The sequence below is a fragment of the Macaca thibetana genome, chromosome 8 (genome assembly GCF_024542745.1).
Source record: "Macaca thibetana thibetana isolate TM-01 chromosome 8, ASM2454274v1, whole genome shotgun sequence".
In the NCBI taxonomy this organism is placed as follows: Eukaryota; Metazoa; Chordata; class Mammalia; order Primates; family Cercopithecidae; genus Macaca; species Macaca thibetana.
The window spans coordinates 77,593,277-77,612,475 of NC_065585.1; the positions used below are offsets into that span (position 1 = coordinate 77,593,277).

At 39.0% G+C, this 19,199-nt stretch overlaps 1 protein-coding gene across 4 annotated transcripts; it reads left to right on the forward strand.

Annotated features, from left to right (window-relative positions):
- The first annotated feature begins 317 nt into the window (after window positions 1-317).
- On the forward strand, window positions 318-18,806 carry COPS5 (COP9 signalosome subunit 5). 4 transcript variants are annotated; one of them, XM_050802043.1, is made up of 9 exons: window positions 318-560; window positions 642-812; window positions 3,224-3,458; window positions 4,594-4,722; window positions 5,345-5,410; window positions 6,128-6,213; window positions 11,388-11,499; window positions 15,892-16,040; window positions 18,568-18,806. In XM_050802043.1, the coding sequence occupies exons 2-9, from the start codon at window positions 670-672 to the stop codon at window positions 18,650-18,652; spliced, it is 1,005 nt and encodes a 334-aa protein (XP_050658000.1). In that variant the 5' UTR covers window positions 318-560; window positions 642-669; the 3' UTR covers window positions 18,653-18,806. The 4 variants fall into 4 exon arrangements, 3 of the variants coding, with proteins under 3 accessions (XP_050658000.1, XP_050657999.1, XP_050658001.1); XR_007728318.1 differs by lacking the exon at window positions 18,568-18,806 and adding an exon at window positions 14,033-14,206 and having other exon boundaries at window positions 319-812; window positions 15,892-15,976; XM_050802042.1 differs by having other exon boundaries at window positions 319-812.
- Window positions 18,807-19,199: the final 393 nt, after the last annotated feature.

The window sequence follows — 19,199 nt, forward strand, 5'->3', positions numbered from 1 at the left end:
GTTAAGTGCCAAGCCACCACGAGCCCGTTAGCTTTTACGCATGTGCAGTGAGTCATCTTGAAGTAAACTGGAATGCCATGTTTATCTTCCTCTCAACCAGCTTCCAGAACGACTTTTAGCTCAGTTGTACAACAGACGGCCTTACCCTTTAGTCTTTCAACAAACTTATCTCATTTAAGGTACCTAGACCCACACAAAAACACTTTCTGCCCTCCACATCCCACCGTTGAGGCTCCAACTACCTTTAATATGGCGGAGACCGAGCCTGCGCAGTACAAGCAGAGAAGGCAAATAACAGTTTCTGGAATAACGTTACATGCCCTTCTTCCGGTATGGAAGACTATACCATTCCCATACCCTATAATTCTGTTTGTTCTATTTCACACATACAATTTTCCGAGACAAGATGTTCTAATTTAAGTCACAAGAAGATTCGTCTCTCCCTATTCCTGTAACTGCTGCTTATATCGTCATGTCCCGGAAAGGTCCCTGTCTTCCCTGAATGGTCTCTACCAAGTTCACCTCCGGTTCTAGGTGTCATGGCTGCCCCGAGAGTCTAGGTAAGAGTTTGTTCCCGTGGTGCGGAGGGTCAAGGCCCACACCCGGAGACCTAGCGAGGTAAAGTTGCGTCTTGGTTGTAGAGACGACAACTTCTCTGCTTTCTCTGCAATGGCGGCGTCCGGGAGCGGTATGGCTCAGAAAACCTGGGAATTGGCCAACAATATGCAGGAAGCTCAGAGTATCGATGAAATCTACAAATACGACAAGAAACAGCAGCAAGAAATCCTGGCGGCGAAGCCCTGGACTAAGGAGTGAGGAGGTCCCTGGCGAGACGCAGGGGAGGGAAGGGTTGGCGGGAGTTTAAGAGACCCAGAGGGAGAGGGAGGTGAAAGGGGTGAAGAGCTTTCACCGACGGGGAGGGGAACAGAATATGCGCCTTGGATCTGCAAGTAGAGCCTAAGCCCTCCGCTGGGGCTTTGACTCCCCTTTCTGTCGCTTTAATCCATTTACCCCCGGATGATGTAAGGAGAGAACAACAAGCGGTGATTTAAGTTGTCACTTCTGAACATCCGTATTGTCATATATGCCGCACACCCTGCCTTGAACCCAGTGTCGACATGCACCTTATTTGGGTCTTCAGCTATTCCCTTACTGGGGACCGCAGCTGTTTTCAGAAATCGAGTCAGCAGCTCAAGGTCTCAAAAATAGCTATAAGCTATTTTCTTTTATTTTCTTTTTTAACTAGAGGTGGGTCCTCGCTATGTCGCTCAGGCTGATCTCGAGCTCCTGCCTTCAAGCGATCCTCCCACCTTGGCCTTCCAAAATGCTGGAATTACAGGCGTGAGGCCTGGGTCTATAATAGTTTTTTGATTGCTGATAATTATTTCGGAGGCACACGGAGGCTCTACCTGGTCTCTACAATGTTACTCCATCAGTTCCCATAAGCCAGAAATTTTAAAAATAGAGCTTAAGATTTTTTGCCCTTCAACAATACCCATTTTTCCCTGGGAGTGGTGACAAGTCGAGGGATCTTTACCCATAATATTTATGTTTTCCTGAGAGCATCTCCTGAGAGATTTCCTGCTCTCAGGAAAAGATAATTATTACGGGCTATGTTTGAGAGAGAGTAAAAGGAGCACAAAAGCTAATGGTTAGATAGAAATGAGAGCTGTAGTCAACAAGAGGACATACTTCTACTGCCTCACAGTTTTTTTTACAAAGCTAGCCTTGTCTCTCAGTATTCAGATTCCACAATGGTGAATTGCGGAAGCATCTAGCTAGAGATTTCCACGTCATTTAATCTTTATGACAACCCAGTACAGTATATCCATCCTTTTTTTACAAATTAAAAAACAAGCAAATACATTATGTAATTTATGATCACACTGAGATAAGTGAACTTTTAGCTGAGCAATAGTCAGACCTAAGATCAAACTTCACAGCTGTCACTAACTAGTTGACTGACCTTAGGAAATTTACTTATCCATCTTCATTTGTCATAGTATGGAAATAAGACCTACCTATTGGTATTGTCATAGAGATTAGGTGAGATAATGTATAAAAAGAGTCGTCTAGAATATATGTAATAGGAGCACAGTAACTTGTCTTTCTTCTTTTCTCCAGTAAAGGGAGAAGCCAAGATTTCGATTCATGTCTTGATTTCCACATGAGGTCTACACATTTTTCAGCTTTTGGTTGAAATCTGGCAAAGCTTAGGAATTAAATTTGGATTCTTTCTGTGGGCAGACATCTAAAAAGGCTTTGTAGAGACGTTGACTGACTGCTCTGTAAGGCTGCTTAAGTTGCTTGGTTGTCTGCTTGTTTCTGTAGCAGGTTGTGCATTTTAGGTTTGTGTACTCTTAAATATTTGGAAACTGTCGGCCTGCTTCACTGTCTAATTGTGGCTCTAATTATATTCATCCTAGCTGTCTTGGGCTGCACTAATGAGACCAAAATGTAATTTTATTCAAGAGTTTAATTCACTGATGACCAACTCTGAAATAATGATCATAGAAGACTAGGATATTATGGCTACTTTTTAATTTGAGGCTGATATAACAGGGAAGCCCACCCTTCAACACTCTGGTCTTTGAGAGTAGGGTTAAGAGACAGGTTAATAATGCTGATAACAGCTAGCACTTATTAGGGTTCTAGTATGTGTAAGGTGCTAAGCTAAGCACTTTATATACATTATTTCATTTACTTTATCCTAATAACAATTATGACTATCCCTATTTACAGAAAAGGAAACCTAGGCATAGACATTACATGGTTGTCCCAATACCACAGCTAGGGAATGGCAATGTCAAGATTCAGACCTTAGCAGATGAATGTCAGAACCCACATTCTTAACCATTAGGCCAGAGGTTAGGCCTCAGAACAGTTAGGCACAACCATCCAAGCAGTCAGAATCCAAGATTGGGTGATTCCAGATTAATGGAGAAAAAGTCTATTGAACTGGTCATGTTACTCCCTTATTTAGCATATTAAAAAACTATTTCAGACTTTTCCCCTCCCCCAAGGGGGATGCATTGCAGGACTATAACATACTTATTGTTTCCAGCCTGCAAAAACTGTCCTTTTCTACTTTTTCTCCCCATAGTCTACACTCCCCTTCCATCGCTGTAAATTCCTTCAATACTTACTCTTTATCTTCATAAAAACTTTTCTGAAATTTTACTTTATATAAGAAATTTAATTACATTGTGATTTTGTTTTGCAGTCACCATTACTTTAAGTACTGCAAAATCTCGGCATTGGCTCTACTGAAGATGGTGATGCATGCCAGATCAGGAGGCAACTTGGAAGTGATGGGTCTGATGCTAGGAAAGGTGGATGGTGAAACCATGATCATTATGGACAGCTTTGCTTTGCCTGTGGAGGGCACTGAAACTCGAGTAAATGCTCAGGCTGCTGCATATGAATACATGGCTGCATACATAGAAAATGCCAAACAGGTAAAAATGTTGTTTCTTATAGTTTAGTAAGTGCAAGTTAGAGTCTCAAGGTGACTTTTGAGTTTCTAGACTTAAAATTATCCCCTTTATAGGAAATGTTATATTTAAATTTTAATGATTTATATGTAAAATGTACGAGATTAAAAGCGTGATAAGATTTATAGCATGGTTTTTTGTTTTTGTTTTTTGTTTTTTTTTTTTTCAAGACAGGGACTCACTCTGTTGCCCAGGCTAGAGTGCAGTGGCGTGATCTTGGCTCACTGCAACCTCCACCTCCTGGGCTCAAGCAATTCTCCCTCCTCAGCCTCCTGAGTAGCTGGGACTACAGGCGTGCACCAGTAGGCCTGGATAATTTTTGTATTTTTAGTAGAGATGGGTTTTGCCGTGTTGGCCTGACTGGTCTCAAACTCCTGACTTCAAGTGATCTGCCCACCTTGGCCTACCAAAGTGCTGGGATTACAGACATGAGCCACCATGCCCTTCCATAATTTTTGTATTTTTAGTAGAGACAGGTTTTCTCTGTGTTGGCCAGGACAGGAGTGTTGGCCACTCCTGTCCTCAAGTGATCCACCCACCTCAGCCTCCCAAAGTGCTGGGATTACAGGCATGAGCCACTGCACCCGGTCTATGGCATGGATTTTTTTTTTTTTAAATAAACTCTCACACTTATTACCAGATATGTGTTTAAAATAAAAAATTTGGAAACAATCTAACTCAGTTACTGAGTATAAAACTGGCTAAATAAATTATGGTATATTCCATCAGTGGACTGCCAGGCAGCCTTTAAAAGAAAAAAAGAAAAAAAGGTAACCGTCATGTATATTGATGACTTATGTGAAGCAAACTCCAAAGCAGTTTATTGAGTGAAAAAGCAAAGTGTAAAACATTATTATTGTTACGTGGTATGCTACTGTGTGTGTTTTTATCAATCTATATATATGCAAAGAATATGTATTCTGTATACAAAGAATATCTCTAAGGGTAAGCAATTGCCTATAGATTTCACATCTGGGCTGATAAAACTGGGTAATTGAGGAGAAAGAGATGGGAAGGAGACTGGTTACCTTTATTGTACTGGTACCTTGTAAATTAATTAAAGAGTAATCTTAAACTTTTTTGCCCCTTCATTTGTTAGGTTGGCCGCCTTGAAAATGCAATCGGGTGGTATCATAGCCATCCTGGCTATGGCTGCTGGCTTTCTGGGATTGATGTTAGTACTCAGATGCTCAATCAGCAGTTCCAGGAACCATTTGTAGCAGTGGTGGTAAGAATTTTAATCTTTATGAAGATTTGCTGAAGCAAGTATAATGAGAAATAATAACAGTGTAGTAAAGAGAAATTGCTCTGGTGTCAGTCTGCCTAGGTTTCAATGTGAATTCCATCTCCTAGAAGCTGGGACTTTGAGCAAGTGTTTTTAACCACTGTGTATCTCACTTCCCCCCTCTATAAAATGTGGATAGTCATAGCATCTATGTCTCAGTGCCAGCTCATCATAGGCATTCAATCAGTGTTGACTGATCTGAGATAAGCAGGAATTGCTAGAGCAGCTCTTATTATGTTCAGGGTGTTTTAAGTGCAATCCAGTTTTATGAGGAAGGTAGGAATTATTCATCTCTTAAAAGGAAAAAAGAAAACTTTAAAAAGAGATGAGCAAACCTTCAAATGATATTCTTAAATATTATAATAATTCTAATCTCTAAGTTAGCTGTGAGACACTTATATTACCCTCTTACTGAACTTCTTTGGTTTTTTGGTTTGTTTATTCTTATTTGGTTATTGTGTATGTATATAGTGTTATATGTATGTATACATTTCTAGGTTAATAATGTTTCAATAAAAGGCATACAGTTTTATATCAGTAAATATTAAATATATCTTTCTTATAGATTGATCCAACAAGAACAATATCTGCAGGGAAAGTGAATCTTGGCGCCTTTAGGACATACCCAAAGGTAACTTTTTTTTTTTTTTAAGAGATAGATAGAGTCTCACTGTGTTACCTAGGCTGGAGTACAGTGGCTATTCACAGGCATGATCATAGTGTACTACAGCCTTCATCTCCTAGGCTCAAGCCAACTCAGCCTCCCAAGTAGATGGGACTGTAGGAATGCTTAGTAATTTTTAAAATTATAAGTCCTTACATGTTTTAAATTCCAAATATTTGACTTATTATTAAAGACATTAGCAATATCTCTTTTTGTTAAAACAATTTAATAATATTTACAAAATAGTAAACTACCACAAGCTGTCCCTAGCAAAGGGTAATACATTTCTGTTATATATTGTTAATTTTACTGGGAAAGCAGTCTTTAATAACTATCTGTGTGCCTGTGGCATTCTGACAGGTACTAGAGAAAAAACGAGCTAAATCTATAGGTCTGTTTCCTTCCCTGGCAGGAGCCTGCAATCTAAAATAGTTAATTAGAACAAAAGTACATCACCTAAGGAGAAGAAAAATAAATCTGTAAGCAAAATCCAGCCTATAGCCACCAAACAGGGTAGGGGGAAAGTAGAAACAGTATTTTTTTTTTATTATTAGAATGCTCATGTTAAGTATTTGCCTCCCAAAATTAATAATCCTGTAATTAGAAAGCTGCATAGAAAACATGATGTTTTTCTCGTTTATATATATATTTTTTTAATCTTCTGTTTGCCTCATTTTTGTTTAGGGCTACAAACCTCCTGATGAAGGACCTTCTGAGTACCAGACTATCCCACTTAATAAAATAGAAGATTTTGGTGTACACTGCAAACAGTAAGTAATTTAAAAAGATATCTGGGCCAGGCATGGTGACTCACACCTATAATCCCAGCACTTTGGGAAGCCAAAGTGAGAGAATTGCTTGAGGACAGGAATTCAACACTAGCCTGGGCAACATAGTGAGACCCCATCTCTACAAAACATGTTATAAAAGTTAGCCAGATGAGGTGGCACAGTCCTATAGTCCCAGCACTCAGGAGGCTGAAAGAAACCATAGATATCAACCAGTCCAAGGCCCTTTTTTACAGATGAGAAAAAAAGCACAAAATACATTTCATGATAGCTTTCACAATAATAGTATATGAATTTAGGTGAATGTTTGCATTTTTTAATTTTTTTCTTTTGCATTTTTTATTAATGTTTCAAACTAGCATGTCATTTGCCTTTTACACAACCTGAACATTTTTTCAATGTACAAGATACTTGGCCTATATAAAATTATGACAAGATAAAGATGGGTTCAGGGCCAGCTGACACTAGCATGTCTGCAGCCCTCAAAATATATAATTTTTACTGAACAAAGATTCTTTCTAATCTTTGAAAGATTTGAAAGATTAAAGAAGCCATATTAAAAAGTTAAAGTTATAAAGTATAAGAATTCTTACTAAAAACCACTGTATTACATACCTTCCCCCACGACCCACAAGACATAGTCTTGCTCTGTTGCCCAGGCTGGAGTGCAGTAGCATGATCTTGGCTTACTGCAACCTCCACCACCTGGGTCCAAGCAATTCTCTTGCCTCAACATCCCAAGTAGCTGGGATTACAGGTGCATGCCACCACACCCAGCTAATTTTTGTATTTTTAGTAGAAACAGGGTTTCACCATGTCGGCCAGGCTGGTCTCAAACTCCTTACCTCGTGATCCACCTGCCTTGGCCTCCCAAAGTGCTGGGATTACAGGTGTGAGCCATCATGCCCAGCCTACATACTTTTTTTAATGGTGAATTTTATGATGTATGAATTATATCTTAAATTTTTTTAATGTTAAAGAAGTCAATGGGGACAGTTTTATCTACCTTCTAAAAATATCTCACCGCCTCTCTTACTATCATTTTCACCCAAGCCACTGCCATCTGGAGCCTCAATCAAGCACTTGCTTTCTGGCAAGTCTTTCTACTTGTGCCCTTCACTTCTTAAAGCTCTGTTTTCAGCCAGACTGATTCTGTTAAGATCTGTAAGTCAGATCATACTCTTCCTTTTCAGAATGACTTCCCATCTCACCAAGAACAAGATCCTTAGTCCTTATCACAGACTACACAACTCTATCACTGAACTTTTGCTGGTCTGCAATCCAGCCATATTGACTTCCTTATGGTTTGTCAAATGTGCCAGCAGGCTCATGGCTCAGGGCACTGGCACTTGCTGTTCCCTCTGCCTAGAACACTCTTATTTCCATGTGGCTCACTTAACTACTTTAAGCATTGAGTATCTGTTTACAGGGTCGTCCTAATAGAAAATGTTCATTAGTTCATTAGGCATGATCATGATGTACTATTTTATCTATGTAAAATAACACCTTCTGTTTCCTCTTTCCCCGCTTTTTCTTCTTAGCACTTGTAACCATCTGATATGTTTTGACATATTTTTTTCTGACCCCTTTAGAATGTGAACACAAATTTACTGCTGTATCCTTGGATTTGAAACAGGGCATACCACATAGAAGAGTGGGCACCAAAAAAAATTACTGCTTATAAATGATTATCTAGTGCCCCCTTTTCTCTGTACCATTTATCCCAACTTCAAAGAATACTTTGGCTACCAATGTGCTACTACTGCTCTTATTTTTCTGTTTAGAGGTTCTTAGAAAATTCTAGAATTTCTAAAATTGAATTTTTAAATATATGTGGTTTTCAATAATCTCTGACATATTTCTGTAAATACAATTCTCTTCCTTTGTTTTTTGGTTTCTGTTTTTTTATTTGAGATGGAGTCTCACTAGGTTGGCCAGGGACTACAGCCACACCACCATGCCCGGTTATAGAAAAAATACATATTCAGATAGAGGTTTAGTGTTAATTATTTAATTTGCCCTATTAAAAGGAATTTAAATAATTCCTGTTTGAGAGACTTGCTCCTAAGCCTGGAAACACCTTTGCTGTGATACTTTAATCTTCAGAGGAACTCTCAATTTTTTTTATTTATATTGAGTTGCAGTGGTATCAAAGGTTTATACTTTGAAACAAAAAAGATTGAGATACTTTATGTTTTCTGTATTCAAACAGATCTAATTTCCCTGTTTGTCTATTTCATTAGTTTATCCTTCTGTCTTCTTTAAATAACTTTTTTTAAAAGATCTTGTTGCATACCAAGCCTTAAATAACTTTCTTTTGTCTAATACCTTACCTTGCCACTGTGAAATATGAGCCTACCAAAGAGGGATAGCTACTTTGCTGGCAGCCTACATTGCTAAAGACTAGAATTTTGAACCTAGAATTGCTAGAATATTCAAAAATGATCTTTTTTTTTTTTGAGACGGAGTCTCGCTCTGTCGCCCAGGCTGGAGTGCAGTGGTGCGATCTCGGCTCACTGCAAGCTCCGCCTCCCAGGTTCACGCCATTCTCCTGCCTCAGCCTCCCGAGTAGCTGGAACTACAGGCGCCCGCCACCACGCCCGGCTAATTTTTTGTATTTTTAGTAGATATGGGGTTTCACCGTGTTAGCCAGGATGGCGTGGATCTCCTGACCTCGTGATCTGCCCACCTCAGCCTCCCAAAGTGCTGGGATTACAGGCATGAGCCACCATGCCCAGCCCAAAAATGTTCTTTTTTGTGTGTGTGATGGAGTCGCACTCTGTTGCCCAGGCTGCAGTACAGTTGCGCCGTCACGGCTCACTGCAACCTCTGCCTCCCAGGTTCAAGTGATTCTCCTGCCTCAGCCTCCGAAGTAGCTGGGCTTACAAGCACGCACCACCACACCCAGCTAATTTTTGTATTTTTAGTAGAGACAGGGTTTCACCATGTTGGCCAGGCTGGTCTCGAACTCCTGACCTCAGGTGATCTGCCTGCCTCAGCCTCCCAAAGTGCTGGGATTACAGGCATGAGCCACTGCGCCCAGCATGATGTCTTTAATTTATTATGTTTTATTTCTTCACTGCTGAACTTTAATCAGTAAACATTTTTGCACTTTGGGAGTCTGAGGTGGGTGGATCACTTGAGGTCAGGCGTTCGAGACCAGCCTGGACAACATGGTGAAACCCCATCCCTGCTAAAAATACAAAAAATTAGCTGGGCATGGTGGTGGGCACCTATAATCCCAGCTACTCGGGAGGCTACGGCAGGACGATCACTTAAACCTGGGAGGCAAACGTTGCAGTGAGCCCAGATTGTGCCACTGCACACCAGCCTAAGTGACAGAGCGAGATGCGGCTCAGAAAAAGCAGTCTGTTTTTAAAAGGGTGCCCATGTGTCTTTATCTTTTGCACCACTAACCTCTGAGTCTGAACCTCTCTCTCTTCTCATCTGCCCTTCTGCAGTGGCTTCCTTTGTGGAATCCCTGCCTCTAGTTTCTCTCCTGTAACATCTCCCAATGGTACTGCCACAGCCAGGCTTCTATAAAACACCCGTTTGACTGTATTATTACTCTACTCAAGTACCTTCCATTCTACTCAAGCACCTTCCAAGAGTCCCAGGTATCTACAGGATAAAGTTTAAATTTCTTTCTTTTTTTTTTTTTAAGACAGAGTCTCGCTCTTGTGCAGGCTGTAGTGCAATGGCGCGATCTTCGCTCACTGCAACCTCCACCTCCCGGGTTCAAGTGATTCTTTTGCCTCTGCCTCCCAAAGTTTGGCCGGGTACTGTGGCTCCCAGCACTTTGGGAGGCCAAGGCAGGCAGATCACCTGAGGTTGGGAGTTCAAGACCAGCCTGACCAACATCGTGAAACCCCATCTCTACTAAAAATACAAAAATTAGCTGGGCGTGGTGGAGGGTGCCTGTAGTCCCAGCTACTTGGGAGGCTGAGGCAGGAGAATCGCTTGAACTCAGGAAGCAGAGGTTATGGTGAGCTGTGATCGCGCCATTGCACTCCAGCCTGGGCAACCGAGCAAGACTCCATCTCAAAAAAAAAAAAAAAAAAAAGTTCTTAACCTTTTATGTAACATCCTTCACCACCTAGACCCCAGCATAGCTTTCTAGCTTCCCCTCACATAATTCTTCTCTTGCTAAATTTTCCAGCTAAACCCATTGCCTTATTATCCCTTACATGTCTTTCCTTTTCGTGTGTTGATGCTCTCTGCCTAATGCCCTCCTTGCTCTCCACATATCCGTACCATAGACTCAAAAATGGTTACCCTACACCTTGCCTTTTCCCTGAGGCTTCTCAGGCAGTTCTAGCTCCAAGTGATCACTTGAGCTCCTCTATATGAAGAATACTTATTAATCTCTAACCTTTAGTTGGTAGGTGATTCATTTTATATAGCACTGTAGCATCACTTATTGTTATTCAATGTATATCTTCATATTTAATTTTTTTGTGGGTTTAGACCACATCCCCCATATAAATGTTGAGTTCCTTAAGGTAAAGATGTCTCTTATCCTTTTTTATATCCGTTGATAGACGAAGCATGTGTAAGTTTAAGATGTAAGTTTACATCTTAAAAATACATATATTTTTCAGACATTTAACTAGATTTTTCCTTACTATGCCCTGATGATAAATTAGGCACCTTTGAAAGTGGGAGCAATTACTTTGGATGCCTTAAGGACCTACCTTAAAATTTGCTTTTCAAAAAGCAGTAGGTCCTAACTGGGGAATTAGGAAGGGAATAATGGAATCCACATGTCATTTTTATTATTTTAAAGAGACTAACAAAAATTATAGTTGACACTAGAGAGGCAGCTCATTAAGTTTATGTGCTGTTGGCTTAATTTATGAACTCAGTAACAGGAATAAACTTGTCATTCAGAAGTTTTGACTGGTTGTTAATAACATTTTGGGAATTTCTGGGCTCTACAGAAAAAAAGGAATAAAACAAGAAGTTTAGTAGGAGATTTGGATCCACAACCCTTGAAGTGTGAGGAAACCATGGTTAGCTCTTGCCTCATTGGAATAAAAACTAAAACATGAATATTTGAGAATAAAGTGTAATTCACTTAAAACTAGCCATAACTTTTATGTGATGTAGTTGAATATTTTTTTTTACTTACTAAATTTTGTGCTTTTATTTCATAGATATTATGCCTTAGAAGTCTCATATTTTAAATCCTCTTTGGATCGCAAATTGCTCGAGCTGTTGTGGAATAAATATTGGGTGAATACGTTGAGTTCCTCTAGCTTGCTTACTGTAAGTACTATACTTGTAAGGAATGCATTTGAATTTTATCTAAGCTCCATAGACCTTTAATATCTCAAACACTGTTTCACAGAAAGGCTGTACCTGACTTGGCCAAGACACCAGGGCTAGGGTGGGATTCTGCACCACCAGAGCTGGATTAGGATGCTAGGCCAATTCAGGATCTGTGTCATGACTCACAGAGACCAAGTCTAAGTAGCAAATAGAGTGTCCAGATCAGGGTGAGATCTGCCCCTGCCATAAAGAGATTTATGGATAAAAAAAAATACACATACTGATTTTTGTGTGTCAAGTGTCTCAGCTTGGACTCTTGATTACAAGTAACAGGATACCTAATGAAACTAGCTTAAACAAGAAAGGGAATTGTCTAAGTTGCAAAGTTGAGGAATAGGGCTTAACTCAGGCACAGCTAAGTTTACATTCAAACAATATTATGAGGTCTTGGTTTTTTTTCTCTCTCTTAGCATTGATTCATCTTAGTTACCGCTACTTTTAGGCTTCATGTGAAAGCAAGACAGCAGCTTTAGCTTTAGACCTCCAAGCCTCTCAGTTTCATGTTCAAAGAGAAGATCAAGATACACACACACACACATACTCAAACACACACTCACATATTCCCAGGCAAAACTTTATTGTGTCTGACTGGCTTTACTTAATCACATGCCTATCTTTAGGCCTGGTGTGGGCCAACTGAATAAGCTTGATGAGTGGCTAGGGCCACAGCAAGTGCTTTACTGCTGGGCCACATCGTAGAAAACTCCTTCAGGAGCTCAAGGACTAAAAATGGGTAAGGAGAGGTTCCCACAGGGAATCAGAATAGCATTACTTTAAAGCAGTAGATACTGGGAGACACATCGCAGTATATATCTATATAGTGGTTAGAACCACAGGATTTAGAATTAAACTGGGTTTGGAGAATATGAGCTACAGCAGCAGGAGTCATAGCAGGACCAGCACTTAGAAGTTTCTTACGCTCTTTGATCGAGTATTGGTTGAAAGGAGTACAGCTGAAACTGTAACCAAAGGAGGCATTACACTTCCAGAAAAATCTTAAGGTAAAGCATTGCTAGCAACGGTAGTAGCTGTTGGATTGAGCTTTCAAGGAAAAGGTGGATTCAGCCAGTTAATGTGAAAGTTAGAGATAAAGAATTATTCTCCCAGAATATGGAGGCACCAAAGTAGAGAACTACTTTGCCACTCTTCAGGTTTATTCAGTTGACCTGGAAGGCCAAGGATTTGATTTTTTTTTTTTTTTTTTTTTTTTTTTTGAGACAGGGTCTCTGTCTGTTGTCCAGGCTAATGTGGTGGCACGATCTCAGCTCACTGCAGCCTCAACCTCCCAGGCTTGAGCGATCCTCCCGCCTCAGCCTCCCAAGTAGCTGGTATTACAAGGGTGAGCCACCACACCTGGCTAATTTTTGTATCTTTTTGTGGAGACAGGGTTTTGCCATGTTGCCCAAGCTGGCTTCATGAACTCCTAGGTTTGAGCAATCTGCCCGCCTTGGCCTCCCAAAGTGCTAGCATTACAGGCTGTGAGCCACCATGTCTAGCCAGATTATTTCTTATTTAGAGATGCTGACATTCTTAGAAAGTATGTAGACTGAAGTAAATCACTATTGAAATGCCATCAACATGAAGCTGCTCATTGCACTTAAGTTCCGAAATATTTAATTATGTAAATTTCCATGTCTCTTCTATAATAAATGATATCTATACTAAAAAAATTGACTTTGAAAACAACTCTGTCACTTTACTAGTTCTGAGTGACTTTCAGAAAGTTATTTAATGTGACTAAGCATTTCTTTGTTGTGAAATGGTGATATACTACATACATCATTAAGTACTCAGAGAATTAAATGGGCTACTTTATATAAAGCAATTAGTAAAGTGTCTGGCATATAATAAAGCCTCAGTAAATGATTTTTTTTTAATTTGGTGCATTATATTCATGGGAAAAGACTTCACTTAAGCCTGTTATTTACTGGAATTTTTTTTAGGCTAGTCAAGTGAAGCAGTGTATTTACTGTTATTTTAAATACAACTCTGACAAGCTTTCTGTTCTTTTTTTTCTTTTTTCCTTTTTTTTTTAATTTTATTTTATTTTGAGACAGGATCTCACTCTGTTGCCCAGGCTGAAGTACAGTGGTACAATCACATCTCACTATAGCCTGGACCTCCTGGACTTAGGTGATTTTCCCACCTTAGCCTCCTGAGTAGCTGGGACTACAGGGATGTACACCACCATGCCTGACTAATTTTCTGTATTTTTTCATAGAGACAGGGTTTCACCATGTTGTCCAGGGTGGTCTGGAGCTCCTGGGCACAAGTCTTCTGCCCACCTCGGCCTCACAAAGTGCTGGGATTACAGGCATGAGCCATGGCAACCAGCATTTGTTCTTATTTCTTATCTTTAGTAGTCAGAAGTAGCAAATTAGGATGGAGAATGATCATAATAGCAAATATGTGTTACATGCTTCCTATGTGCCAGACACTGCTAAGTGCTTTATATGTGTTGTTTCCTTAGAGGCAAGTATACTAATAGCAGCCAGAAGTGACACCTGATGGCAAGGGGAGAAAACACTGTAAGACCAGAGCAGTCTGAACCTTTGTATAAGGCAAGCAGATCTACCTACTCAGCCCAATGTCTGTCCCTGTATTCCAGCACTGCATAGATGAGGACATTAATAATCAAGAAAAGGTTAAATTACATTTCTGCCTTTTTTTTGTTTTATGTATAGTACATTGCAGCATTTTAAGAACAAATATGTAGACATATGTTCAACTTCTCTCTTCCCCCAGCTAAGGAAGTTAATTATAGCATGTAACCTAAGTTATTTTCTAATTTAAGAAATTAGTTTACTATATTCATTTTGTGTACGTTTGAAATGTAATTGGATATCTTTTATTGTCATTTTAATAGTATAACTTTTTCTGGTAGCCTATATTTTTATGGCTTAAATAGCTCTATAAACTTCAGGGTTTTTTCCAAGTCTGTGGGAGGAAAAACATACTGGTTTCCTAAACCATTTAGATCCAGACAAAATGAATATACTTGCATCTTTTAAAAATACTAAGTTTGTAAAAATCACTGGAAGAACTGGTATGGCAGCAAATAACTTTTCTTGTTTGGTGACTGACTGTCTTTCCTTGCAAACTGAGCAAATAGAATGACATGCTACTTTTTGCCAACTAGTTTATTTCCTCTTCACACTCTTCTATTGAAGATCTAGGAAAGAAATATAATGTATACTTAATAACTTTGTGAAATTTTTTTGTGTGTTTTAGACTACAATTAAAAAGTATACCCCATAAAAATATTGGTAAAATATGTAATATTATAGTTTTTCAAATGTAGGTATACATGTAAGCATATAGCAATGCTCTGTAATTGTGGTTAAAGCTAAATGAAGAGATTATAAATGTGTTTTCTTCTTTATATTGCTCTACATTTTCCAAATTTTTTTGTATAATTATTAATTTTGTAACCAGAAAAGATTTTTTGTTTGTTTGTTTGTTTGTTTTTTAAAGACAGAGTTTTGCTCTTGTTGCCCAGGCTAGAGTACAATGGCACAATTTTGGCTCACTGCAACCTCCGCCTCCTGGGTTCAAGTGATTCTCCTGCCTCAGCCTCCCAAGTAGCTGGGATTACAGGCTCCTGCCACCACGCCCAGCTATTTTTTTTTGTATTTTTAGTAGAGATGGGGTTTCATCTTGTTGGCCAGGCTGGTCTCAAACTCCTGACCTCAGGTGATCCACCTGCCTCAGCCTCTCAAAATGCGGATTATAGGCATGAGCCACCGCGCCCGACCCAGAAAAGCTTTTAAAATGTTATTTTTATCAATATTGTCATAAGTACTAATTCTAAAAGTTCAACAAAAATAATAGCAAAATTAGCTAATATTACTAAGCCTTTACTAGGTGTCATGGACAGTGCCAAAAACTTTATATGCATTACTTCATTTAATTTTCACTGTAGCTCTAAGGTAGGAATTATCGACTCCCTTACCATTTTCAGAAGAGAACCTGGAGGCATACCTCAGGCCTTCAACTAATCTGCCATACTTCCAGAACTTGGACTTAGGTCTGTATACTTGACAGCCTCCCATAATAACAAATATTAGATTTAAGCAGTCAAGGAGAAAAATTCCAAGTAATCTTGAAATTATAAAAGGGAAAACATCTATCTACACTTGAACTACCTGAATTTGGAAGCAGATTTGCAAATGTAATTTGATTTCTCTTCTCACTGACTATTCACTCAGATTTTATAGTGGAATTCTTTGCAAATGAAATAATCTTTGTAGGAAATTAGTTTATATTAAAATAGATTTTTTAAATGGTAGACTTATGTTTTGTAGTGACACAATACCATTTTCCCCACAGAATGCAGACTATACCACTGGTCAGGTCTTTGATTTGTCTGAAAAGTTAGAGCAGTCAGAAGCCCAGCTGGGACGAGGGAGTTTCATGCTGGGTTTGGAAACGCATGACAGAAAATCAGAAGACAAACTTGCCAAAGCTACGAGAGACAGGTAAGAGTAAATCTGTAAGATTCTTGTTGCCCCTAACTCTTTTTCTTTCAAAATTTGCAAACAATAGTAGGATTCAGATTCCTTATGGCCCAACTTAGTTACGACTTAGAACGGTACCTGAATATTAACTTCTTGGAAACTTTAGGAGCTGTCAGACACAAGTTTTAACTTTGAAAAATTTAGGATACATCAGGTAAGAACATTAAAAGGCTTAAATCAAAGATCTAAGCAGTGTTATGGAACACTCCCAGTCACCTTTTCTAAGTTCAACTAGAAAGTGTAACAAAGAAAACCAGCCCTTCAGTGGATCTTTAAAGTGTGTGTGTGTGTGTGTGTGTGTGTGTGTGTGTGTGTGTGTAAGTAACTAGGATTTCTTTTTTTTGAGACAGAGTCTTGCTCTGTCACCCAGGCTGGAGTACAATGGTACAATGGTATGATCTTGGCTCACTGCAACCTCCGCCTACTGGATGCAAGCAATTCTCCTGCCTCAGCCTCCTAGGTAACTGGGAATATAGGCACCCACCATCATGCCTGGCTAATTTTTTTGTATTTTTTGTAGAGATGGGGTTTCACCATGTTGGCCAGGCTGGTCTTGAACTCCTGACCTCAGGTGATCCACCCACCTGGGCCTCCCAAAGTGCTGGGATTACAGGCACGAACCACCGCGCCCAGCCAAAATTAGGATTTCTTAAATTTATAATATTTTAATATTCAATAAAGCTTTAAATCCTAAGATATTACGGAAGTGATTGTCTCTCTCTTAAATTGTGCTTCTAAAACAGTAATTTAGTATCCCAAATTTTACTACCAAAGATTTTATTAGGAACAAATTTGGGATATGTTCTCTAATAACTTATGAAATAATTATGTGGACCTTCAGATATATAGGCTATACAAAGTTGCATAGATTAACAACATTTACTTTCACAGAAATTTGAATTTTAGGCTGGGCACAGTGGCTCACACCTGTAATCCCAGCACTTTGGGAGGCCAAGGCGGGCAGATCACCTGAGGTCAGGAGTTCAAGACCAGCCTGGCCAACAAGCCCGTCTCTACTAAAAATACAAAAATTAGCCAGGCGTGGTGGCGGGCGCCTGTAATCCCAGCTACTCGGGAGGCCGTGGCAGGAGCATCGCCTCAACTCAGGAGGTGGAGATTGCAGTGAGCCAAGATGGCGCCATTTCACTCCAGCCTGGCCAACAAGAGTGAACCTCTGTCTCAAAAAAAGAAAGAAAGAAAAGAAATTTGAATTGTAATGCAATAATTAGGGGCAGAAAGGAAGGGAGAACTACATTGACTTCTATACACACTTACATGTTGGTATCTATTTTAAGAACTGGTTTGGTTTATAGGGAAAAGAGGAGAAAAGGGTCCCTGAAGTGTATCCTGGGATTGGAGGTCATTTTGGGTTAGCCTTATTTCACTGCCATCTACTCAGTGGGTTTTTAGAAGGTAGAGCTAGTGGCCTGCATAAAAGTTGCATTTTTCGGCTGGGCATGGTGACACATGCTTATAATACCAGCACTTTGGGAGGCCAAGGCAGGCATATTGCTTGAGCTCAAGAGTTCAAAACCAGCCTGGGCAACATGGCAAAACCCCATCTCTGCAAAAATTACAAAAAAAATTAGCTGGGCATGGTGGCACACATCTGTGGTTCCAGCTACTTAGGAGCCTGAGGCACAAGAATCACTGGAGCCTAGGAGGCAGAGGTTGCGGTGACCCATGATTGTGCCACTGCACTCCAGCCTGGGTGACAGAGTGAGACACTGTCTCCAAAAAAAAGTATTTTTCGTTGGCATTAGTTGTCATTTTAGATACTTGCTTTGAGTGTGTGTTTTGTTCCTCTGTCTTTATGTATGTAATTTATCAGTTTATCTACATTTATTTCTCAATGTCTTATGAAGCAAAAATTTTACTATGGCAATGTCTTCAATTATATAAGAAATAGAACAGAAGTAGTAATCAAAAGTAGAGTATTTTCCTTTTTGCGGTAGCTTTACAAGAATTGCATCTCTTCTGAATATTGATGGGGTTTTTTCATTGCTTTTTGCCTTATACTTTTTATCATTTCTAAAATCTAAGGCCTTCACCCGCTAATCTAACTTTGACTTCTAATTGTTGGAGGACAATTGCTTGTGATTATTTCAGGAAAAAAATAGTATTCTTCAAAATTATTTTTCAAATTATCCCAAGTAATAAACAAGGAATAACAGATTATAATGTAATATAATATTGGAATCAATCTCTAATTACAGGTTTGTATAATTTTACTCACCTTCTAAAACAGAACAATTGTATCAAATTTTATGTGTCATTCTCTTGTGAAAGTTCTAGTAAGTAATGAAATGGTTAAAAAGACATGTGGAAGACTAATAAAATAACAAGGGAAAACTTCACATTGGGGTGGTTTGAGAAGTATGAATAAAACCAAACTCATTGGAGTTACATGGATGGATTGGGGCTGATCTTGTGTGTTTGAAATAGTTTTCAATTTATGACATCATGTGATGTGTGTTTTGTTTTCCAGCTGTAAAACTACCATAGAAGCTATCCATGGATTGATGTCTCAGGTTATTAAGGATAAACTGTTTAATCAAATTAACATCTCTTAAACGGTCTCTGAGAAGTACTTTACCTGAAAGACAGTATGAGAAAAATATTCAAGTAACACTTTAAAACCAGTTACCCAAAATCTGATTAGAAGTATAAGGTGCTCTGAAGTGTCCTAAATATTAACATCCTGTAATAAAACTCTTTAAAATGAAATTGTCCTTTCATTTTTTTGTGGGAAGATTCACAATATTTTTCTAGTATCCATTATGGTTCCTGAATATGAGAGAAAATATATTTATTAGAACTTTCTATTTTTAAGAGTTTAGACTAACTAAATTAGTCAAAGAATTTCAGCATTTCACTTGCCATACTGTCAGAACCACTTTTCAATTTGTCCCTTCTTTTGACTGTCTATAAGTAAAATATAATTTAACAGTTAATTATTTTAATAATGTAACAGGAACACTTTTAATGTTCCTACAAAACATTAGCTGAGTGGTACCATAAATTATTTTCCTGAAAATCAAATATTTATTAGAGACAGCCTAGCACAGGGTATCTAGTCCTTCACATATTCATCACATACCTTTCCTGAACAGGCGACTG